This window comes from Gallus gallus, chromosome 2 (assembly GCF_016699485.2).
Source record: "Gallus gallus isolate bGalGal1 chromosome 2, bGalGal1.mat.broiler.GRCg7b, whole genome shotgun sequence".
Lineage (NCBI taxonomy): Eukaryota > Metazoa > Chordata > Aves > Galliformes > Phasianidae > Gallus > Gallus gallus.
This window is the reverse complement of record NC_052533.1, coordinates 140,958,693-140,983,161: the sequence shown is the minus strand read 5'-3', so window position 1 is coordinate 140,983,161 and position 24,469 is coordinate 140,958,693. Positions and strand designations below refer to the sequence as shown.

General features: G+C 40.6%; 1 protein-coding gene across 2 annotated transcripts in view; it reads left to right on the top strand.

Annotated features, from left to right (window-relative positions):
• The window catches only part of NDRG1 (N-myc downstream regulated 1), a 40,137-nt gene extending 17,600 nt beyond the window's left edge, over positions 1-22,537 (top strand). For both annotated transcript variants that reach the window (XM_418430.8, XM_040695409.2), the window contains exons 4-16: positions 5,926-6,031; positions 7,739-7,859; positions 9,573-9,635; positions 11,652-11,712; positions 12,175-12,261; positions 13,683-13,739; positions 14,293-14,396; positions 14,765-14,821; positions 15,892-15,943; positions 16,706-16,753; positions 18,495-18,530; positions 19,709-19,760; positions 20,701-22,537. In XM_418430.8, the coding sequence (XP_418430.2) occupies positions 5,926-6,031; positions 7,739-7,859; positions 9,573-9,635; positions 11,652-11,712; positions 12,175-12,261; positions 13,683-13,739; positions 14,293-14,396; positions 14,765-14,821; positions 15,892-15,943; positions 16,706-16,753; positions 18,495-18,530; positions 19,709-19,760; positions 20,701-20,966 (1,110 nt within the window). In that variant the 3' untranslated portion in view covers positions 20,967-22,537. The remainder of the gene's footprint in view (positions 1-5,925; positions 6,032-7,738; positions 7,860-9,572; positions 9,636-11,651; positions 11,713-12,174; positions 12,262-13,682; positions 13,740-14,292; positions 14,397-14,764; positions 14,822-15,891; positions 15,944-16,705; positions 16,754-18,494; positions 18,531-19,708; positions 19,761-20,700) is intronic.
• The last annotated feature ends 1,932 nt before the right edge of the window (positions 22,538-24,469 follow it).

Sequence of the window (24,469 nt, the reverse complement as noted above, 5' to 3'; positions counted from 1 at the left end):
TTTGTTGGGTTTTTTTCCCATGTTTTGGATTAACTGTCACTAATCCAGACCAGTGGTTCTTGTCATTTAGCGCTGTTCTGCCATCTCTTGCTTTTTTTAATGATGTTTCTTTCTTAGACTTTAATCTTTGATTGCTCTAGTTCAAGGAGGCAAAATGTGGGGAAAACAACCTCAATTCCTTATTTTAAGAACTGCTGCTGGAAAGGAGACTTTGCTTTGGTGCTTAAAACCACGAGAACCCTACCTGTGCATCTTCAAGTTCCTTTGTGGTTGATCTGTGAAGAAAGATGGTTTGAAGCTGTTTTGAGAACCTTGATGACTTAATTCATACAAGAGGTTCTGGAGGATCCAGGTCACTCAGAACTGACAACAAAGCTCACACATGCCCTTAGTGAGTGACCTGTCCCATGAGCTGTGTCTGGGAGAAGGAGGCATCTAGCTAAGAAAGGATCCCAGGACTCAGCAGGACACTCCTTTAGCATCCATGTGTCTGTATAGGGGTGTGACAGTTCTCTATATTGCTGTCCTTTTGCTGGCAAGTTATGCAGAGCTCAGTTAATAACTTCTGTCATCAGTGAAAAGTAGTGGCTGCCTGTGATGTGCATTTGTTCCAAGAAGAAATTTCAACTAGCTACTCAGATTTGGAAAGAAGCAGGCTCTTACTTCACAGGCTATTTTTGACAAACTTTCCATTTTTGAAGTGACCCACTATATAGCAGAATATCATCCTCCAAATTGCAAGATTTGTGTGTGATTGTTCTCTGGAGAAAAGCCCTATATGGAGCTGGACTTGATGTTCCTTACGGGTTCCTTCCAACTCAGTATATCCAATGATTAAATGATCCTGTGAGTTACTGGGAGTTGGCCAAGACCAGAGTTGAATGGAAGAACTGATGACTCTGAACTCCCACCACCCTGTACTGTCTATATTTCTGTCCGTGGTGCATACTTGAAAATGTAAGTTAAGTTATGCCTTCCAAGAAGGTGACTGTTCCTCGCCAAACCTATTTTAGCACAGTTCAAGATAAGCTGGTGCAGGGCAGCATGCCCTGTGCTGCTTTATGTTGGCTGAATGCCCGATGTGCTTTTATTATATTTGCAGTTGAGTGCATTGGCCTATTCTTTTACCTGTTAATGTTGGAATCCGGGGAGAACTGTATCCCTGCTTCTGTGTACATTCCTGTGGCTCTGTACTTCAGAAGTGAGCAGTCTGCCAGAACACTGCTTTCTCAATAATGAAGCAAAACTTTCCAAGCTGTGCAGCAGCTGTAGGTGGCAGAGAAGAGCTCGTCCTGTGCAATTCAGCGCTCATGGCATGCAAATTCACTAGCATGCAAGAACCCCTTTCTCTTGCCTGGGGAGAGGGAATGAGCCACCGTGCATGCAGTGGGAGACAAATCAGCATCATGATGTGATGAAGTGCATTTCCCCTTGGCTGTGGTTTTGGGACCTTTGCAGTTCATTAGATGAGGGTTTCCTTTTAGGTCTATGAAGGATAGGGTAGGAGACAGTTGAGTTTTTGTGCTTTTGCAGAGCATTGTCACTCAGTGCTGTCTGGACAAGGAAGAATCCCCAGAGAGGTACTATCATAGTCATCAGCTTCAGTCATGTACCAAAGTTTTTGTTACTTGTCTAACAGGTGTATATATAGAAACAAGCTGAAAAAATGGTGCGAATTCCACCTTAGCAGAATCACTTGTTTTAAATCTAAAAGTCCATGATACTTTAATGACCCAGCTTACAACCCGAACTGGGGAAGTGTAATACTGCTAATTTCAAATAGATGTCCCAATAAAAAGAAAAAAAAAAGATGATGAAGAGAGAAAAGCAAAAGTGGAAAAAGTGGGCATTGGGTTTTTAGTGTAACAGAGAATGAACTGAAATAATTATTTTAGTGTAGAAGAAGATAAGGGTAAAATAACTGAAGCAGGGTAAGGAGGATTTGAAACATAACATTGTAATACCATATTAAAAGCTCAAATGCTTTTCATCTGCAACATATGAAGGAAAAAAGTGAAAAATAGCATAAGCAGGTATTAGTACATTAAATTTCTTAAGTAATATGTACTTAAAATACACTGTCTCAGAGCAATTTTTTAAAGAGGTCTGAAGATTTTCCCTCGATTCTGAGATAAAATAAGGTAAAGGAGATGTTTTTAATTAGTATGACATAATATAAATTAAATAAAAGCATGAGACAACAACTGGGAACTAAATATATCTGAAAGCCTTAAAATAATCTTGGTAGAAGACAATATTTTACTTAAAATACAAAATGCACTGTTTTTTGCAAAGTGGTTGTCGGTGTGGTTTTCCCTTTGAGATAGCAAACATGGTTTCGTTGCATATTCAGAAAAAAAAAGAAAAAAAAACACCAAAACACTGTTCATAAACATGTTGCTCATTCCATGTCTTTATCTGCTGGTATAGAGCAAGGAAGGAGTAAATGAATTCTCCTGCATTACTGTGTTGCCTCCCTCTCAGAGACCCATAACGGCATGTCAAAAAATGTCAATTTGACCCAAAGAAAAAGAAAATCTGCCATAGAAGAGAACAACTCCCTTCAAACCCAGATAGTCTGTCTTAAATTGCGTGTATCGTAGGTATTTTTGTGTGTATTTTAGAGCAGTGAAGAAAGACTGCACCTCTGTTAAAGTGAGATGTGAACAGATGGCACGCTTGTCTTTATCCTTCTATCGGATTAGTGTACCTTGGATGTTTTTCTAAGATAGTGTTTTAATACAAATCAGTTGGTTGAAGAGCCTCTTACTACAATGTTGACGTTGGTTGGGGTGTGCTGCCATCTGTTTTCAGTGCTCTGCTTTTTGAAAACATCCGTGCCGACATCACGTAGACAAATCTCTTGATCTTTAATAGGATCAATCGGGACGTTGAGTTGTTGGCTTGGCATCACTAAAGAAACGAGTTTAAATTGTTTTTAGGAGAAAATTTTGGGGCATTTTTCGTTAAGAATTAACACTAATAGAGAACAGCGCAACACTATTACTATTGCATTGCTAGAGCCTTATTGTGAAGATAATGAGGAATTAAACTAATAGTTAAATTGATGGTGACTTTTGCTGGTAATTAGATGTGTGGTCTCCCATCACCTCTGAACTATTTTTAGTTGACACTGAGTTTGAACTAGACTCAGGATTCCAGTTCAGAATAATTAGCAGTAGAGGTCACTGGGGTGGGCAGGTTGAAGTGTCTGGCTTTGTCACAAACAGATTTTGTCTGTTCTGCACAAAGGATGAAGAACCAAGGTCTTGAAAGGTGGTCTCTCTAAGAAAGTGTTCTGGGCTCTTAAGTGCTATTGTTGAGAAGGTCTAGCAATAAAAACCTGATCATAGAGAATGCTGTTATTCTCTAACTGAGGAGATTATCTCTCACATGAAGGTGTGTTACTCATTACTGGTGCTAAAATTCCCAACCTATCAATTTTTATGCTCCCTACTGAGAATAATTTAAATGCAGAAGGAACGCAGAATGTGGAATATATTAATTACTATTGTTGTTAAGTGCTATCTATTGCTATTGCAAATTTCTCTTCTGTATAATTAAATAATGAATATACCTACAATACTCTACTTTTACTAAAAGTGAAACTTAATTTTCGGGTGAGTGATATTGAAATATTTTAGACTGAGTGTTGCTTATGCACTTTGGAAAAGACAAAGTTTTTAATGCTCAAAGTCAGACTTTGTTGTGTTGCTGTGCAGAATCATTCTCATTTGTGTGAAATTTTTAATTTATTTTTGATTTTCGTGGAAACTTTACTCCTGCCTTATAGTAAAGAACTTGCTTCCAATTTTATGTACAATAAGTTTGGGGTGGTTTGGCATTTGAGATAACAAAAACTCAAATTAATCTATATTTACCAAAGCCTAATTGAAACATCACCAAAAAAATATTAAGCTTATCACTAGTTCTCAGGTCTGAAACTTGGCAATTTGTACACTGTGTGACAGAGTTCATCTTTGATGTCTGAGCTCTACAGAATAAGCCCTTCTCCTGGTCAAACCTGACTCAAATCCTATTTAACAATGACGTCCTCCTGAGTTAGTCTGTTCTGGGTTTTCCGGCTGGGCACTGTGGGTGTTATAAGCCTATGCAGAAAAGCAGCCTCTCCATATAACCCAGTTTCCTACTTGGGGAAAGTAGGAACCAGTTCCTGTCCTCTCTTTGCTTGCTGGATTTATCACCCTGTTTTGCCTAAAGATGGTATTGGATGTGGAAGACACAGCATACCTGCTAAATAATGCAGTGAGTATGCAAAGGAATTAACCTCTGAGGAAACAGAAAAGCTGAGCAGTGGTTTTCAGCATAGTGTAGTTCAGCAGAGAGACTCTCCTGGTATTTGGGGGTAGGGGAGTCTTGATTTGTTGATGTGATCATAGCTTAAAGCTGATGTAAATTGCAAGGAAAATAGGTGAAATGTGGAGCAGTACTGCTTAGCATCCTTATGTTCAACAGAACGCATTGTAAATTTCACATATGAAATTACTGAGCCATGATTTAGATTGAATTAATTTGTCAGGTCTCAGAAGCTTCTGGATTTTGCTCTGAAAAGGTTTCTGCAGGAGCTTTATGCTCCTGATTTCTACAGCATAATTTGTAGTAGTTTTAATTTAATTTAACTTGGATTTTACCTCTGGGCATTGTTGCAAATTGTAAATAAAGCCAGGAAGGAGCAGTATGCTGTACTGAATGACATGGATGTCTGTATCCTACGCAGAAAATACTCCTATGAAATATTAAAGCTGGTCACTAACTGCATACTGCTTTGATTCCATGAGAGTAACTGTAAATAGAAAATAATTGTGATTCCCCTTAAATACATTGTCAAGCAAACAAATTGTTTATGTCTGTCTTAAGTGCAAGTGTGAAAGAAACAAAAACTGTTCCATACATTGAGGATGTTGGTATAAACCAAGTTTCATTTATCCAACATAGACATCTAGCAAATGAGATGGTAATGAAGGGGTCTAATAATAAAGGTGTTTTAAGCTCATTAAATAGAACAAAATCCAGTTATGTCAGATAATAGCAATAGGCTGTGTAAGGTTGTTTCTGTGATAATCACCACAGCATTGCTGTAGCCATATTACTCTGTTGCAAACCTCATTGAGTTGAGTTTGTGCTTAGATTTAAGCAATAGCTAGCCATAAAGCTAACACATGTAGCTGTCATATTTATCGCAGAAGGCTGATCTAATCACAAAGTCCTGCAGAATTCACAATTCTTTATGGTGAATACAAGCTATTTAATAGAGTGTTTTTTAGAGGAATATTAGTTATTAGTTATTTGCTCAGTTACGATCATTTTCCTAGAAAACAGAAGTGAGTTGGAAACTGGCACCATTGCAAATGCTGCTGGCCATACTTGTAAGCCATTGTTATTTCAGGCATCTTTGCCTCAAACTACGTTTTTTAAAATTTTTTTCACCTTCATCTTTATTTCCCACTTTTCTTTTTAGTTTCTCCCTTCCTTTTTTTTTATCTCCTTCCTTTCTTTTTTTAGTTGTGCCCCTCCTTATCTTTTTTTTTTAGTTTTGTCTCTTCTTTTTTTTAGTTTTGTCTCTCCTTTTTGTTTTCCTTTTTAAAGCTTTTTTTTTTTATACTGACTGTGTTGTGGTCAAAAACCATTTCCTCAGCATCTAGTTAAAGCTAGCAGCTTGAGTGCTTCTGTCATTGGCCGTCAACAGCAATCGATGACAGCTGCCTGTAAAACATTAGCAAAGAGCCTGCACCGTGGAGAGGCATGAAATGTGTTGGCATGGGAGTTACAGAGGTCCTGGGGCCAGAGAGGCTGTGGACAGCCCTGAGATAGGGCAGGAGCTATGCTCATGGTCATGGCTGCCAACACTAGGGTGTTAAGTAGAGCCCTTCTACAATCTGACAGTTCCATCTTGTTCTTTCTCAGGAGCAAGATGTGGAGACCATGCATGGCATGGTCCATGTCACCATGTGTGGGACACCTAGAGGGAACAGACCTGCTATCCTCACGTACCACGACATTGGGCTGAATCGTAAGTAGGCTTTCTATTTTATTGCATAGTGATGGCCTGGTTGGTTAGCACTATAGCCGTAGCCAAAACTGTGGGATCTGTGATGGTTAGGAAACGTTTCCCAGGTCCTTGCACGCTTGTGTCTACTACATCCTCATAGAAGGTACCAGCCTTTGTGCCTAGCCTAATTCTTCTCTTACGGCAAGTTTAATTCTCAGATTTACACACTCCCCAAGAAAATAATTGGAATATTTCACTTAAATGGGCAAAAGGATGTCCTGGTAGCTTGTAATGACTGTGTATAAACGCTGTAATAACATCTGAAGAGGAAGGCTGAGGCTGTGTTGAGGGCAGGATTGACAAGAACACTGCTGTTGCTTTGGCTTGTAGGTTCCTGTCTGAAACCAGTCTTACACTTCTGTGGGTTTGTATGAATGGCGTGCCAAATCAGAATGATGAAATGAAAGCTGGCATTGTATCCTTAGCCAGAATTAAGAAAACGACTTTGACAAGTGCCTTCTGTCTTGTCTGTCATATTCAAGAATATAATGAGCTAGACATCCAGATCTGCTGGACTGTTCTTCTCACTAGCACTCTGTTTCACACCATTTGCTGTTTGTTAGAAAGCTATCAGTTTTAAAACTAAAAACAGCTGCAAACCTTTAATGCCTGCCTTTTGGGGGAGAGGCAGCAGTGATATTACTCAGAAGGAAAAAATAATTTGTCTGTTTTTAGTAGCACTGCCTTATTTTATTTTGGGTTGTCAGTGGATCAGGGCAGAGCTTAATCTGGGTCTCATCTTGGAATAAAACTTTTTTCTTTCTTTCTAGAGATGAAAAAAAAATAATCTTTAGGATGAGTAAGCTTTCCTTTTAAAGGAGAAGGAGCCTTATGCCTACCTTGCATATTCTCCGAAAGCTGGATTTTAGCTGAAAATATTGTATATCTCTACTGATTTTTTTTGCATGTTGTGCAGTAAGAGGGCATTCAGAAACGCATACAAATGTTGAGTCATTTTCTGTGCATATCAGAGGTGGTGCTGCAGAATTCCTGCTTCCCACTCCAAGAGGAGAACATGCTAACCTTCTCCCCACACTAATATTTGTTAAACATCACAAATCAAATCATCTCAGAGCTGGGGGCCTGCAACATTCGGTATCCCAAAAGGACACTTTTGTCTTGAATTGCCTGCTGTGAGAGACACAAATGTAATGTTTATCTTGCAATAGCTGGGCAGAAACACAAGTCACGATCTCAGAGCTGGATACCTTTTTCTCCATCTGTTTTGACATAATCCAAAGAAAAATGGCTGGACTAGTAAATGGATAATTTTACCTAAGCCAACTCAGTACGAATATTCCTGATGACACTTTATGACTATTTTACTTCTGCATAAGGAGCATTTTCTTGATTTTGGTGCACCAAGCCAGTATTTCTGCAAAGGACCAGAATAATGTGGATGAATGCTAGCTGTCTATGAGGAGAGAGCTTTTCATTTTTTTGCTTGAGGGATTTAATACAAATTTGCACAGGTTGCTTTGTAGCAGGACTCTATTCCTTAGAAATAAAGGATTTTCTGAGCTGATGGAAGGAACTTTTCATTAATCTGCAGTTGAGGTTTTAGCAGAGGTAACATTAACAAATGATTTCATTATGGATGCAGATTTACTAATGAATGGACCATTTAATCTCAGCAAAATTATTTCATGTTTTCTTTTCATTCTCAAGACAAAACTTGCTTCAATCCTCTCTTCAACTTTGAGGATATGCAGGAAATCACCCAGCACTTTGCAGTTTGCCACGTGGATGCACCTGGTCAGCAGGATGGGGCACCATCTTTCCAAGCTGGGTGAGTTATGAGGGAAACAGCCTCTACTTTCAGAGTTATCTTTTGTCAGGTGCTGGAAAAAGAGCCTCAATCTGCAATTCAGCTGAAGAGCAATTGCAGAAAGAAAAGTAGTTTTCTTCTGAATGCTGACACTTTCTATTTAAGTTTCCAGAGCTCTGTTGAGTTTTGCCAGTTCACAGTAAAGTTTGGGGCTGTAACTTTGTGTTTTATTGCCAATAACCACACTGCTTGTAAAGCAGTTCCTTGACAGATGTTTACATCTGCCAGTTTAAGTATTGGGCTACCTTGTTTTGTAATGACATCCTGCATGCAGTACAAAACAAAGTTGTTACTTTAAACAACATAGTCATTCACTACTGTATCACGTCTTTCCTAAGTCTATAGCTTCTAGGAAATGACTGCATGGTGTTGTTGATAAATAGATACAGTAAGCATCCTGGAAATTTAAAGTAGCCGTACGGTAACAAAGTGATGTAACCCATGGGATATCATAAATTACCGCATACTCTTGACCATGTAACATATATGATGTTGTAACTCTTGGAAACTTGTCAGTTTTGAGTGCTGTCTTTGCCAAAATGCTTGACCCATTTAGTGAAATGAGATGGGTTTGCCTGAAGATGCCCCTAGAAGGGAAGTCAGCTTGGTTGAAGAAGAGAGTAGCCAATATTCTGAGGTGGGGGACAAGTCAAGGGACAGTTGTTCTGTAAGAATTGGGCATTAAGGAGCTTGTACATACCTTACTGTGTGAGCTGCACCTTCTTAAATTTTAAGCTGGTCTGGCTGAGGAGGTCATCATCGGCCATGTTCTGAGCAGAGTTAAATGCAGTGGCTCAGTTGGCTACTCAAGCAGGTGACAAAGCTATTTCAGTCACCTCAGTTTCTGTTTATTTGAATCAAAAGCTTTTAAGTGTCTTAACCTTCATGTCCTAAACAGGAATTAACATGTCTGAGTTGTCAACTGCACAACCATCATGGTCTCTGCTAGTAAAGACCACTGCTTAACATCATCATGATGGCAGCAGAAGAAGCCATAATATGTTCTCCAGGTTCTTAGCGTGGACATTTTTCCATTTGCTGCTCAGTAGAGATTTTGTTAAAAATTTTCTCCTTTCATAATTTTATTGCCACTTAGCATAAGAACAGAAGCATTAACATAGAGCTGTTTCTGTCAAACTTCAGCAGCTTCACAGCCTTTCCTTTGGCTTCAATTTCTCCATCAGTATTAATAGAAAGTTTTCTTCATTTTATTGCTGTAGAAATGTACATCCTTGAAAACATGCAGGTAAATATTTGCCAATGATCTAGATCACACTGCAGTAGTCTGATTCCTTTACATGGAGGAACCTCTTTGTGGTGAACCAGAAGTACAAATGTGGTGAATGTGGTTGGAAACTCACCTCTGAAGTTCAAATATTTTATAGGTTTTAAGTGTTGACTTGCTTCTTGGAAGAGATTTGCTTGCTTTTTTGCTCTCAGCTGGAGCAGACATCTTTCATCCTGTAACTCACATAAAGTACCATATTCAGTATGCTCATATTCCTGTGAAATCACATAATTGTACTTGCTCCTGATTTAAATTCAGTGCATGCTGCCTGTGACCTGGCAATGGACACATTTTTTATTTAATCTGCAGTGACCACTTTTTCCCTAAATACAGCAGCCTACTCTACTGAATGTGTCATAGTAACTCACAGACATGTATTTTTGTAGGTACATATATCCTTCCATGGATCAGCTGGCTGAAATGCTTCCTGGAATCCTGAAACAGTTTGGGTGAGTGCCGGGTCTTGACTTATTTTCCTCACTTATTGCCTCTATGTGGCACACCAAAAGGCATCTGTGATGCCCCAAAGCTTCAAACACGCTACCTGACATTTTCCTAGAGTTACAGTTGTGGTTGTTTTTTAACTCCTCCATTATAGTTGGCTGCCTTTTGACTTTGATTCTGAAAGAGCTTATTTGGCCTTTTTTTGGAAAGTTTGTATATTTTTAAACAGGAAGCAATTTCAAGTGAAATCACATGTGCCTAATTTAGGGGTTTCCTCCAGGTTTTTCTGTTTGTAGCCCTGACAGGGACAGGACAGAGACAATCTGTTCTTCCCACTGAAGCAACCCACGTTTTCCTGTGTGGTTAGCAGAAAAAAATTTAGCCCCATCTGAAGACATGTAGTGTTTTGTTTCTGTGGCTTGAGCACATTTAGGGGTCAGTCCTGACTCATTAAGCCACTTTGCAAGTGCAGATCCAGATCGCTGATGCTGAGGAACTTGGTGACAGTGTTCATGTAATCACGGAATGGCTTGGACTGGAGAGTTGGATCATCTAGTTCCAGCCTCCATGTTCCTCTGTTGTCTACCTGCAGCAAGTTTAGCTGTGTATATTCCTTCAAAGCTTTGTTTTAACTGGAGCTATGCATAATGCCTTCTCTACCACAGAGCTAGGGCTCCTGGTGTGCAGTGAATCATAGAATCATTTGAGTTGGAAGGAATCCTTAAAGGTCATCTAGCCCTACTGCCCTGCAGTGAACAGGACACCTACAGCTAGAGCTGGTTAGAATCTGCAGGTGAGCACCTCGCAGGTGTTTTCAGACTAAGGAGAGAAAATCTGACATTCAGGGTTAGGCAGCCTTGGAGGACAAACAAGTTGGGCTGCTGATGGAGCGCTCAGTCACAGACCACCACCTCACTTTAGACAATGCTCAGCATGCAAACCAGCTGTTAGAATATCTTGACTAGTATACCTCTCTGATCTCACTACCTTCCTAAAACAAAGGTGTGGTTTTAAACCTTCTTTTTTGAAACCAAAGCACAGTATTAGCCATTAAAAAAACAAAACAAAACAAAAAAAAGCAAAAACATGCTAACGTAATGTCAATACCGTGAAACCAATTAAACTGGAGTTGACTTACAAAAGCTTAATTTAATATTGTAATGAGAATGAAATCTTTCTCAAGATATTTTCCTAAAAGCATTGCATAACCTGTTTTTCTGACAGGTTTTGTCTGGTCTCCCTTCCCTGTATTTTCTAAGACCTTGAAGGGGATGCTTTAGAACCAATTTGAGCAAAAGTAAATATTTGATTTGTCTCTGCCCTGCTTAGTTCTGAAGTTTAATCTCACTCACTCCAGCAACTGGATAGCAGGAGAGGTTTCCCTGCCAGCTCCCTGCTAGAGAGGACTCGGCGTCACAGTTTGATAGCTGAGGGCAGGGGAGACTAAGGTGGGGTTGTTGTGTTTTGACTGCAGACCACAGGACTCTATCTTAGAAGTTTTTCTGGCAGAGGAGCCATTTCCTTCCAGAGTCAGAACAATGCTGTTGTTGCTTCATGTATTTACTTAAGGATAAGTGAGGATTGCTGCTGGGCTGCAATGCATGAGGACCAGCGTCTGCTAATTTCCTAAAACCAACTAGTTGCTGTGCCCAGCTCTGTACTGGAGGTATTGCTGAGGGTCTGTGGTTTGCTCAAGATATGATCTGCCCTTTCACTGGTGTGTGCAAGAAGAATCATTGAATCACTAAGATTGGAAAAGATAATTAAGATCATCTGGTCCAACCATCAACCCATCCCACCATGTCCACTAACCCGTGTGCCATGTCTACCCTATCTACTCTATCTGCAGTGCCTCCACCACCTCCCTGGGCAGCCTGTTTCAGTGCCTGACCACTCTTTCCAAGAATAAATTCTTCCTAATATCCAACTTGATAGGAAGGCTGCTGATAGGGTCTTGTTTATTTTTGGTGCTCTCTTACTGATTTGTCTCCTCCATCTCATGGCACATAACTGCTGTGCAGGCTGAAGAGCATTATTGGAATGGGAACTGGAGCTGGTGCCTATGTCCTGACCAGATTTGCTGTAAGTTTCCTGGAGCTTTCTTAAAGGCTTGAACCCAGTTTCCTCGACGTGTTGCTGCCCCCATAGGGTGTGCAGAGAATTCCTGCTCTGCTGTGTGCATTTAAGCAAGCAGCCAGGCTTTTAAGTGGAATACCGCAGTCTGCAGGATAGCTCATCCAAAAGACCTAGATTTTCCACTCTAAAGCCTGGGCTCTACCCAGTTGATTTGCAGAAGGTTTTTTTAATGGGAGTTCTCTATTTAAACTGAGGGTGGGGAAGATGTTAAATCTTAATGTTCTCCAGCTGCTCAGTTGAATTGCTTTAATGAATTTCTTTCTCCATACATGTGCTTGTTTTGTGCAAGATAAAACTACACCTACCGCCTTCTTCCCCAGCAGATAATTCACTAATTTAAATTTTATGCTGACTGTCAGCTTGCAAAGGACCCACAATGAATCTTAACTCAAACCTTTTCTTTTGCAGTTAAACCACCCGGACATGGTGGAGGGATTGGTTCTTATTAACATAAACCCTTGTGCTGAAGGTTGGATGGACTGGGCAGCGACAAAGGTAAACATTTTTAAGTTAGAAAAATAAATCATACCGTGAGGCTGTCAGGCATGAGAAGCTGGACAAGCTTGTGTGTCAAGCCAGGGCTGCAAAGACAAAATATCTTAGGCAAGTTTCTTTTGGGTTTATTTTTTCATTTACAAACATAACTCCTGTAGGGCTAGTGATAAAAATAACTGCTGCTAGGAAGCAGATACCCATGGTATAATGGAGCTGTTGGGTACAGACAATTCTTGAGAGCTGGTAATGACTCGGATAAAACTATTTTAACGTGGACATGAGATTGGTTTGGAAACAGCTTTCTTCCAATTAAACTTCAAGCTTAGTGTTGCTTTTCTTGCCTGTGGCTTTGTTTACAAGCACAGTCCAAAATATTAATTGGAGCACAGAAAAAAATGTTCAAAACAGCATATTCCTGGTTTCAGTCATCTAGCTGAGTCTTGGTTACTGAAAAGACTCAGAAAAGAGCATTAGCTACGGTAACGTTGGACAGACTGTCCGTACAATTAGACTTCTAAGTGAACTTGTTCACAAAGAATCCCCTGTAAATTTCATTCTTTTGTAGCTATAAGATTACAGCATGGGAAATAGGTGGTAAGAGCTGGTTTCAAACAGCCTCAAGGAGCTAATAGGGAAATAGGTATAAATGTTACATTATGCATCACGCAGTTTTAACTTACTAAAACATTTTTCAGCGGAAACTGAAAAATCTGGCACTTTGTATCATTTAGGGTCGTGTTGTAATGAATGACAGTATGAACACACAAAAGTACAAAAAATAATGTTTTGTCTTTTAAGCATACATACAGACAACCTACGTAAATGTCTCGGGAGACATTAAGTGATCTGGATGTGTATTTATTAACTCATCTACAATGAAATATAGCAATTGACCCTTTTGAGTTACCTCATCCAATATTTCTCCATAATTAAATTCTTTCACATTTGTGTCTCTGCTGTCCACCTCTCCTAGGTCAACCTCAGCTGTGCAGCAGGTCCCTTGTATCCTTCTGTCTTTCCAAATTAAGAGCACGTATTCTGGAATGTGACCTCTATAGTCCTTAGGTTCCAGCTCTGAAGTATTGTCATTATGTCATTGTGTTAGGGATGGTATTGGACAGCAAGGTTCAATTGCACACATCTGGCTGATTTTCAGGGAGCAATTCCATATATACTTATGCCACAAGTAGTGTGTTCCCTGTGTATCTGCATTAGTAAAAACATCCTATAAGAACAACTCAAAAATAATCAGTGCCTAATGATGTTATAGTAGGAATGGAGGGGAAGAACATCAGTCCAGGATAATAGTCCAGGATATACATAAGAGAAGCAGAGAAACATCCATTCTTCTACTTAAAGGTAATTAAAGGGTTTCAAAAGATAGTTTTAATATCACATACTTAGATAATCTTGCTGTTCAGATTTCAGGTTGGACAAATGCTTTACCAGACCTGGTCATTTCACATCTCTTTGGAAAGGTAAGCAAGTTCAAAACGTTATTCTAGTGTTTTCAGTCATCTGTGTTTACCTCCTGGAGCTGGAAGAGGGGATAATCTTTCACTTAAGTAGCAAAGTTTAATTTTAAACCTGTGGGATAGGATTAATACTTGTATTCCCAGCTCTTTGAAGTATGGATACTGCAGTGATGCTTGCTGAGTGCCAAACAACCAAGTACAGTACTGTCATGGCAACTCCAGAAGGTGTAGCTACCAGTTTGGCTGGCTCATATTTAAGCACGAGTAGAGTACTAGTATTCTTTTATATAGTAATATACTTGTATCTCTGGGAAAACTGCTTACTAATACAAATGATGTTCTCCAGTGCAAGCCTACTCTTAAATTGAAAACCACGGAACAACAGTCAGATGCTAATGTTAACTCTGGGTGATAACACTGAGTGCTGCAAGTTGTTCCTGCCCTAAGAGTGCACTCCTGTTGTATAGATATGAGTCTGATACATGACTGCTGTGCCATGTCTTCAGATCCTCTCAGAAAACAGCCCCTGTTCTGAACAATTCTGTTTCCACTGTAGGAAGAGATTCACAGCAACCATGACCTGATCCATACTTACCGTCAGCATATTATTAATGATATGAATCAAACCAACCTTCATCTCTTTGTCAACTCTTATAACAGGTAAACACATTTACCTGATTTTTAACTGGAAACTGTTTTAAGAGGCTGTCCCGCTCTTTTTCAGCCAGTGTTACTTGTGTGGTGGAGTTACTCGTTTTCCCCCATTATGAAATTCTACTCGATAAGCACCTTTAGGGATCTGAGGTGGTTTGTTTATGGGAGAAGGTCCTCGTGCATTTATGGGGAGAAAGATGGTACATGTGGACATTGATACTTCAGTTTAAAAGTGTTTCACCATCAGTTATGGAGCTTTCTACATGTATCAGATTAACATATTGTGAGTGTCTGTGCTTTCTGTAAACTAGAATTTGGAAGCATCTGTTAAATTTCAGAGTGTCAAAAACATTTGTCTTCTTCATTTTCTTTAGTCGCCGAGACCTAGAGATTGAGCGCCCTGTTCCTGGATTAAATGTTGTCACCCTTCAGTAAGTCTTTTATTTCCAATCAGTTCACTTGTATGTGGTGTGAGCCAAGAGATGAAATCTGTGGGTGCGTTGCATGGACACCACAGGGCTGTAGCTGAGTTTCTTCAGGGTCCTGTAGCTTCATCTGGGAGCTGAACTGTTGCTGAAGTCAGGGACTTTCAGTAGGGAGACTTCCTCTTTTCAAACTTCAGAGCCATATTAACTGAAGTGCATAGTCAAGTAGTGCCTGCCATGTACTGTGTACTGCAAACTTGGGCTTACAGACCAGGTGCTAAAAAAAGTAGATGTACTTAGCCTGAAAGTCTGTCCTAGTTAAAGGGAACTATGGCTCTGGATGCATTACAGCCATGCCTACCCAACCAGAGAAATGTAATCAAAACCAGTTAGAAGAACAAAGATCTTCAGGAAAGTGGAGCAGGTGTGAAAATGGTTATCTACCAGATTTTCTGCTGATAGCTTTTCACTTACGCTGCATCTTGTAAATGAAATAGTTTTCCAGTCCTCTACTGATCTTTAAACATGAGAAACATTGGCTCATCTCCCAGAGTGGTTGGAATTGGCTGACAGTCCTAAGTTAGAGCTGGGGGAGTAGTGGGGAGAGGGGTGAGATTTTGAAGCTGATACTCACATTCAAATCCTTATTAAACAAACAAACAAAGAGTGATGGGAAGGGATGATTGCCACAAGGTGAGGAAAAAGGACAGGATTTCAGGCAAGGTATCAGAGCATGTCTGTGTATCCGCACTTCTGCTTTGTGGGTGACTGAGTACTGGCACTGGATGTCCAGAGAGGCTGTGAGGTCTCCTCCTTGGAGAACTCCAAAAGCCACCTGGATGTGGTCCTGGGCCCCCTGCTCTGTGTGTCCCTGCTTCAGCAGGGTTGGGCCAGATGGACCCAAAGGTCCCTGCCAACCTCAGCCATTCTGTGAGTCTGTAATATGGAGGATTTTATGTGTGCCAGGAACATACAACACATAATTTTCACACACCTGTCTCATCCTTTCCAGGGCACAAAATGAAGCTGAGGGTTGCATCACAGAAATAACACAGCTTTTGTCTGCTTCCTTGCAGGTGCCCTGTGCTCCTGGTGGTCGGTGACAGCTCCCCAGCAGTGGATGCTGTGGTGCGTATATTGAGCCCTCATCACCACAGTGTTGCTAGGCAGGTGACTCGAGATGCTTAGCCAGCCCAGCAGAGCTCCCAGCAGCACAGCAATCTCGCCAGCCATCGAGTCAGCCCAAATGTCAATCCTCTTTCAGACCGTGGGAGAGCTGCCATTATTCCTGGCTGTTTGTGCCCTCCGTCTGTGCATCATTATTTAATAGCTACTGCACCAAGAACAATTGCCACAGCAGTTCCAGTGAACCGCAAATATTTTCCTTTAGAAAGGAATCTGCTGTTGGTATCTGAACTTGTTCTGTGGCATTGGAGTCCTGCCCTGGGTCACTATGGAAGCAAAGAGCTTCTATTTGTCTATTATTACTTGCCCCAGATGACTGGGTGACTTCAAGTGTTGTGCCCTAACAGGCATGCCCAGCCTGCTGGCTGGTGGCCATGTGGCTGCTCACCACTTGGGATGCTACCAGATGACCCCAGATCACAAGATAAACAACCCTTGTTGCCACAAGAGTACCAGATACACATGAAAAAAAATCCACAAGCCCTAGCTAACGGGTTTGTTCATGCATGGCAAATAATACAGTTGTAAACGTGAACTGACACTTGTTCAGCTGTATACAAAAAAATTATAGATAGTATATATATATTGTCCTTATGCAGAAGCCTAAGATATTAGTCTGTAGTAAGCCAGAAACCAATGTCTTTAGCAAGCAGTTCATATTTTGTATCTTGTTACCATGCCTTATCCTGCTCTTCTTTCACATAGGTTGAATGCAATTCAAAGCTGGACCCAACAAGAACAACACTTCTGAAGGTAATAAGAGCTGTTTCTATTAAAATTAACATTCCCCTTTTTTAAAGATGAGGACAGACACTTTGACAGGGTCTGTTGCGATAGGACAAGGGGAAATGGTTTCAAACTAAAATGGAAGATTTAGACTGGATATATGGAAAAACTTTTTTACAAGAAGGGCAGTGAGACACTGGAACAGGCTGCCAAGAGAGATGTAGTATGCCCCATCCCCAGAGACATTCAATGTCAGGATGGATGGGGCTCTGAGCAGCCTGCGCTAGCTGTAGGTATCTGTTCAGTGCAGGGGAATTGGATTGGGTGACCTTTAAAGGTCCCTTCCAACTCAAATGATTCTATGGTTCTGTGCATATTTTATTGGGATAAAACAAGCTGGGGACTTCTTGTCAAGGCTAACAACAGGGAACCTCACAGCTCCTCCACTCTAGAACACCAGATTTGAGACTTAGAACACTCAGTATTTCACATACCCATAATGAATCTGACCAGAGCTGGCAGAGTAGGTGTTCGGAAAGGGTTGAAAAAGCCTTCAGAGGAGTGGAAATGCAAAACAATCCATTCAATTTTCCTCAGCACCTCAACAACTTTATGAGATGAGTAGGGAACTGATCTATCCTTCACGGTATTCACATCCTGCCTTTTGTGTGGACACACTGCAGGACAATTTATATTTGGAAATAACTTCTGTATTTTCCAAAAAGTTGGTAAATTGGGCTGACAGAACTGCAAAGAATCATGCAGTCTTTGGCTGATACTTGGCATTCATAGTATGGATGCAATCTCTAGCTCATTAATGATGACATAAAGTCATAAAGTATGATGAGTATAATAGCACGCAAATAGTGACACAAGCTTGGTCATGCTTCTACTGGGAAATTCTAATGTACCTCTCTTTACTAAACTGCCCAGAGGAAATGATAGCAGATAATTATTTTTTAAATTCTTTTTCCTCCTAATGTTGGGGAGTTCCAACACTGACCTACCACATGGCCATGGCAGATTAATCCTAAGGAAAAATCCGACAATATCTCAAACATTTGTCAGTGGTCAGCCTTTGCCCATCCAAGGATACGGCTGATGCTAGAACCTGCTGCAGGCCTGTTTTGCTGCTAACTAATCCTAGATAGGATTTGGGGTTTCCTGTAATTCACAACTCAGCTGTTTTCATCTTGTGGTGTTCCTTGGAACAGGATTGTTTTTGTTGGGATGACGTTGAGGGGTGGAGTGGCAGGAAAAAATGAAGTGCTCCAAAAATATTGCATGCACTCAAGATAGCTTTCTAATTTGGCTTTCTGTGCTTCCCTTGGCAAGTCAGGCTGGTGCTTGCCATCCACAATCTCAGCAAAGTGTTTTTACCTCACCTCTGAGGTTTAGGCAGTTGTTTTCTCTCCCCTGTCATTAAGGTCAATACTGCATCACATTCATGTAATTCAGAACTGGAGGTGTAACCAGGAGTGTCAGGCTAGTTTCTAAGAAACTGATCTCTTCCTATCAAATACATTTATTTGTAGCTCTAGCTGATGCTTTGCCTGAGGGTCAAATTGCTTTGGAGGTTTTCTGGGGTGCAATCGTAGCTTTCATGAACGCTCAGCTACTTGCTTTAGTGCGCTCACCTACATGTGTGTTACTCGTACAACAAGAGGAAATGCTTTCCTGCCAGATAGCTAAAAAGGTCATTGTAGTATATCCTGAGCACAAATGAGTTCCTCTGGCAATATTCTAACTGTTCTCATCCTCATTTCAGATGGCAGACTGTGGTGGGCTCCCCCAAGTTTCCCAGGTATGATTTGGCTGACGGAAATCCTACTAATCCTGTTCTGCAGTGTCCCAGGCTGCAATAAATAGATGTTTTCCTCCGGGGTACTTGCTGTTCCCAAATTTCAGCCAAAAGGGTGGTTATAATTTCTTGAATAATTAAGTCAATCAGTCAACTCAGCTTTTTTTTTCTTTAAAGACCAATGTAGCTCAGAATTAATAATAGAAGGGGGTATTGTTTCCACTAATTAAGTCTTAACCAAAGAAAGGTTTGAGATGGGAATGAAAAGATACTATTTTATGCCTTTCTACTAAGCTAACGTAGATTAAGGCCTGTGCACTAGCATTTTCAAACTGTATTTTTACTTGGACTATTTTTAGTACAGATCAGGAAAGTGGGAGGCAAGGAATAACAACACTGTGTTCTCATGTACACTGGCCTGACTCGAGTGAGAACAAACTGGAGTTTCTGAATTATGTTTAGGTACAAATTAGGGGGCTGCTAGTAAAACCAGGCTGGGAAAGTTAAAAATGTACCTCTGCTCTAGTTTTACTTCACTAAAAATGCTGGCCTCTAAGCCAGGTTCAGTCCATGCATTACCACTCTGTGATAGATTCCATTCTTTGCATTGATTCAGAAAAAATTATGCAAAAAGGTATTAGCAGTATTTGCAAACTCAGTGACTGAGGTAGAGGCTCATCTGGCTGATGTATTATCAGCAGAGAAAAATACTGAGATCCTCGCTGCAAGAATATCAGTCATACAGCTGTGCTTAGATATTTCCACTTATATTTTGCCCTGTAAATGTAACTGTTGGTTCTGACTGCTTGGATTTGTTCTCTTCTGATTAGGACCCAGTATGAAATGCCTTGTGTGGGGCCAGTTGTTTTACTTTGATTCATCTGCCTAAATATCTGCACTAGTAAAGTTTGGACTGGGCATAGACCACTTATAGTCACTTCTCCAAAAACCTCATTCTCAAATGCTAGTGTCCTCTTGTTAGTACAACGGGGCAGGGAAGCTGATGAGGGAGGGCAGTAGTGGCGTTTCCTCATGTAAATGAAAAATTCAGGGAAATTCAGAAGAACCTAGAAAATATTTAATATGCCCCTATTAAGGTCAGACATCTGTGGCATCTACCATACTGTAATATAACTAAATTTCTGATCACTGTGTACAATAATACTCTGTTTCTCTTACAGCCTGCAAAGCTTGCGGAAGCTTTCAAATACTTTGTTCAGGGAATGGGATACAGTAAGTATTGGGATTATGGAATGGCTATCAAATTTGTTGGGCTTCTAAGCATTCAGAGAGCCTTTTGATCACTGATATTTGGTCTTTTCCCTGTTGGACATGCATTTGCAAGAGTTAAAAAAAGACTACCAGCAGTGTCTTGGAGAGGGGTTTTGAGTCCAAATCATGTTACTAGATAGTAGAAAGCTTTGTAGATCATTTTCTATTACAAAGTAATTCTCCAAAATAAAGGTGAAGTTCTTTTGCCTCTTCTTTATTTATCTGAGTAATTGTATGTAATTCCCAGGCATCTCATCTAATCCATGTTTTCCAATAGTCATTATTCATACTATTCTGTCAGTTCTTTAATGACCAGTAGGTTGAGGAAGGGATGCTTTTGTGTTTCAGAGAATGCACAAAGGTATCCTTAAACTAAACGGCTTAGTTCCAAAGAGTGCAGTAGGCAGCGCTTCATAAAGCTGCAGAATATCTCTGAGGCTTTTGGTCAGGCTTGAGCCTGATATGTGGATCCCAGCACAGGTTTGCAGGTGACCTACTGTATTGGCTACAGGGGAAACATTTGGTCTCTTGCTTTCATCTTCCATTTTGCTCTCCAAGCCCTGAAAGTTAAGATGGCATAGTGGTGACTCCATTCAAGCTGAGTCTGAAGTAGCAGTCCTTTCATTGCCAAACTCGCACTCTCCAGCAACCCCAACTGCCTCTATAAGGAACAGGAACTTGGGGTTTTATACATGGTAAAAAGTGTTTCTACTTCTATGTGTGAAGCTACCATGATTACTGCATTCAACATGGATGGGTTCTTAGGGCTGGAAGTAAAGCAAGGGCTTTCATCCAAGCCTAGACAGCAAGACATTAATGTAAGTCTGTTAGACGGTTGGACTAGATGATCTTAGTGGTCTTTTCCAACCTTAATAATTCTGTGATTCTGTGATTCTTCCAGTGCCCTCTGCTAGCATGACCAGGCTGATGAGGTCCCGCACCGCTTCTGGCTCCAGCGTAACCTCCTTGGAAGGACAGCGGAGCCGGTCCCACACTGGGGAAGGCACGAGGAGCCGGTCCCACACTGGGGAGGGAACTCGGAGCCGATCCCACACTGGGGAGGGTTCCAGGAACCGCTCCCACACAGACACACGCATCGAGCTGACGCCGAATTCAGCCAGCAATGCTGAGCAATCAGGCCCCAAGTCCATGGAAGTGTCCTGCTAAGCGTGTGCGGGAGGTTTAAACTGGTCACAGTTTGAAAAAATAAAGGATGCCCCTTGTGTATCACAAAAACATAACTGGTATTAATCTCAAGCTATTCTGTAGGATGAGCTCTGTTCTCCAGGGTCTGACGGGGACCAAAGAAAAGAAGCATCTCATTTGCTCTATCGTTGCTCTTGTAACTCAGACAGTTGCTGCTATTGTGCCCTCCTTCAGTGGATGCCAAATTCTAAAGGAAACTTGCCAAAAGCTGATATGGTTGTAAACACTTCAGAGTCAAAGCAGACTTGCTTAATATCCTTCTTCAAAATTGATTACGTGCCCCTTTATCTCTAACTCACTTGAAGTAAACTGGCACAATTTGAGATGAGCTTCAAAGAGGGGGAGAAAATCACTATTATGGATGGCTTGTTTAAAAAAAAAAAAAAAAGGAAACAGATGTGTTATGGCCTCATGTTGAAGCTGGAGTTGAATGCATTGTATATAGCTTGACTTCAAATGATAGAGAAGTTAATGTATCGTGCATTTATAGGCCTTCTAATTCATTAGTTTTCCTACATATAATAATATTCTACTAAAATAGACAAATTTAATGTGACTTTAAGATTAACTAAATCTTTAAGCTTTTTTTATTTCACTTTTTTGAGATCTAGTTCCAGTCTTCCTTTCTTTCCCCCTTTCTAGACCCTAAAATCTGCTTAGCCAAGTGAGGACAGGATTAAATTTTATAAGCAAGGAAGCATCTCCTCTTTGGGATCTTGGGCCAAAGGGTTTACAATGCTGCAAAAGTTGGTGTAGTCTGAGCAAGTAGGGTAGCCGTACATGCCAGGAAAGCAGAAGCAGCTTGATTCTTACTTCAGACAGCTTCCTATCTCTGCAGCTCAAGTTTTTGTGTCCAGCACAATTGAAAGACATTCAGAATTCTGTAAGCACAGCCAGATCCAGCTGTTCTTTGTCAGGAGAGATGAATAAGTGTGGAATGGCATGTAATTAAATGCTGTACATTCAACTGTGGCTAATTACTAGATTTGAAACTGAGATCTCACTGGTGCTGGGTAGCGTATTAGAGAAAGTGATGCAGCAACAGTACTGTAACTGCAAAATACAGTGTTTAATGACTGTGTAAATGTAGTGATCTGCTGGTTCTGCATCTTTAAGTAGCTGCCCGATACCTTGGGTTTCTTCTTTTGATGTTGGTGGTTTGATATCTTTCTGCCAGTCAGATTTTCACAGTTGGATGTCCTTAAGTTTGTCCTTCACCATGTCATGGGATGGGATTTCCTGAGTCCCAGTGCATACCTGCTGCATTGCAGCCCTTGCATAAACAAGAAAACTCAAAGACCGAGCAGTTAAATAGCAGATGTTAATACTTTGGGATTGCTTGTTCAAAAGAATGCCATCTAGGTTACTTTATATTGACTAACTCAGCTCTCATGTAGAATATCCGTAATGTTTTGTGGGAAGAGCAGACAATTTCAAGAAAGAATAAAGCTATTGTGTAAAGTCTATCAAGAAAAGTTTCTTAATGAAGTATTTGTATTTATTTCAAAACAAATAAATTTGTAACTTTGCAATGTTGTGTGTCTTCATCTTTTACCAGGAGTACAGTGATCTTTCTCAATGGGAGCTTTTTCCTTGTCACTCCTTTGTAAGAATGAAATATTTTTAAGTCATGCTCCTATTCCTGCCTTTCCCTACTTTCATGCTCTGAGTTTTTTCTTTTTTTCCTTTTTTTCTTTTTCTTTTTTTCGCTCCAGTGTACTATTTATACTAAGCAAACATAAAACATTTTGGTATCAAGTGTTAATGACTGTTCAAAATACTAAAGGATAATTTCTTCTCAGAAACGGTGGTGAGGCACTGGAACAGGATGCCCAGGGAAGTGGTGGAGTCACAGTCGCTGCAGGTGATCAAGAAATGTGGAGATGTGGCACTGAGGGACATGGGTTAATGGGCATGGTGGAGATGAGTGGATGGTTGGACTAAATGATCTTAGTGGTCTTTTCCAACCTCAATGATTTTGTGCTTCTGTACAGTCCTGTCTTTCCCACAGGAATTGGTGTCTTCCTTATTGCATCCTTTCTGTCCTCAGCCTAACTTGAGAATTGTAGGTGTGTGACATGTTCCCTACCTGTCTTTGGAGGTATTTTTGCCTCTTGACTGCATTGCAGCTATCTCTCTGTGTTTCTAAGTGCTGTTCTTTTTTTGACCTAATGCAAGAATTTCACTTTAGAACATTAGGGCTAACTTATCCCACCTTCCAAAGAATTTCTGAAATCAAACTCCAAACATAAAAGAGAGAGGAAAGAATTAAAGCACTGTTTTATTTCTGTCCTTAAAGCAGAAGTACAAGTTTCCTTTCTCATGCCAATCTGGGTGCAGGTAAACCATTCTGGTCTGGTTTTACATACATTGGTACTCTTAGAATTGTTTGAGCTGGAAGGGACCCTTAAAGGTCATCTAGTCCAACTTCCTTGCAATGAACAGGGACAGCTAGATCAGGCTGCACAGAGTCCCATCCAGCCTGAGCTTGAGTGTCCCCAGGAACACCCTCTTACGTAGTGACCAATGTAAAATATTGGGAGTTTCAGGAATAGGGGGATTTTGTGGCTTTGCTGGGGCAATTTTGATGGTCTTTCTTCCTGTATCTCAAAAAATACTGTGATACGAAGAGACAAAAGCAAATATTTGTCATGTCTGAGCCCAGGTCCCAGTAAATGTGATTATTCAGCAATTGTTACTGCAGTGTTACCAGTATAGAGATTGGTTTGGTCAACCACAGCCTATGCCACTGCCAGTGAAAATGGGAGGAACATGTGCCAACACATCTTACAAAAGAAGGGCAAAGTTAAGTTCTTCTGTGAGCTTTTCTGGGAATGACTAATCATTCCTTCCACAAGGACACCATGGTGTGTCTGTCAAAGCCTGTGCACTTTAGTTTTTTTAAACAGGGAGGAATGCATCCAATCCTTCTTGTAGCACAAAGTGACCTGTGAGCACTTCTCAGCAGCTGGGAGTTGCTAGGACCACTATAAATGTCAGCTTTGCAACAAAAAGTATTCATTTGGCAAGGAACAGTGTGTACCTGTACAGAAAAGCTGGAGGGCTTTACGGAGAAGTGGTGCTTTACCTTTCAAAAGGAGTTAAGGCTCCTTTTTGCCTGCAGCACTGGGCGTCCTTTACTGGTACTTAACCTGAAGAGATGCAAGTGGCTTGCAGGCTTATGAAATTTTATTAAAAAATAAAAACACCCAAATCCTACAGCTTGCGAGAGCCTCAATGTCCTCCTTGTAGTGAGGGGCCCAAATCTGAACTCAGTACTCAAGGAGCGAGGAGTGCCTGTGGCAGAGAGGAAATTCTGATTAGATAGCAGGAGTTATACGGAAAATAAACAGTTCAACTTTCATAGTGCTCCTGAGCAGAAGAGAATGCGCTCCTAAGGACCAACAGGCTTCCTGACTGCTCTTCAGAACCTCTTGTAGAAGGGACATAATTGCTGAAATCAG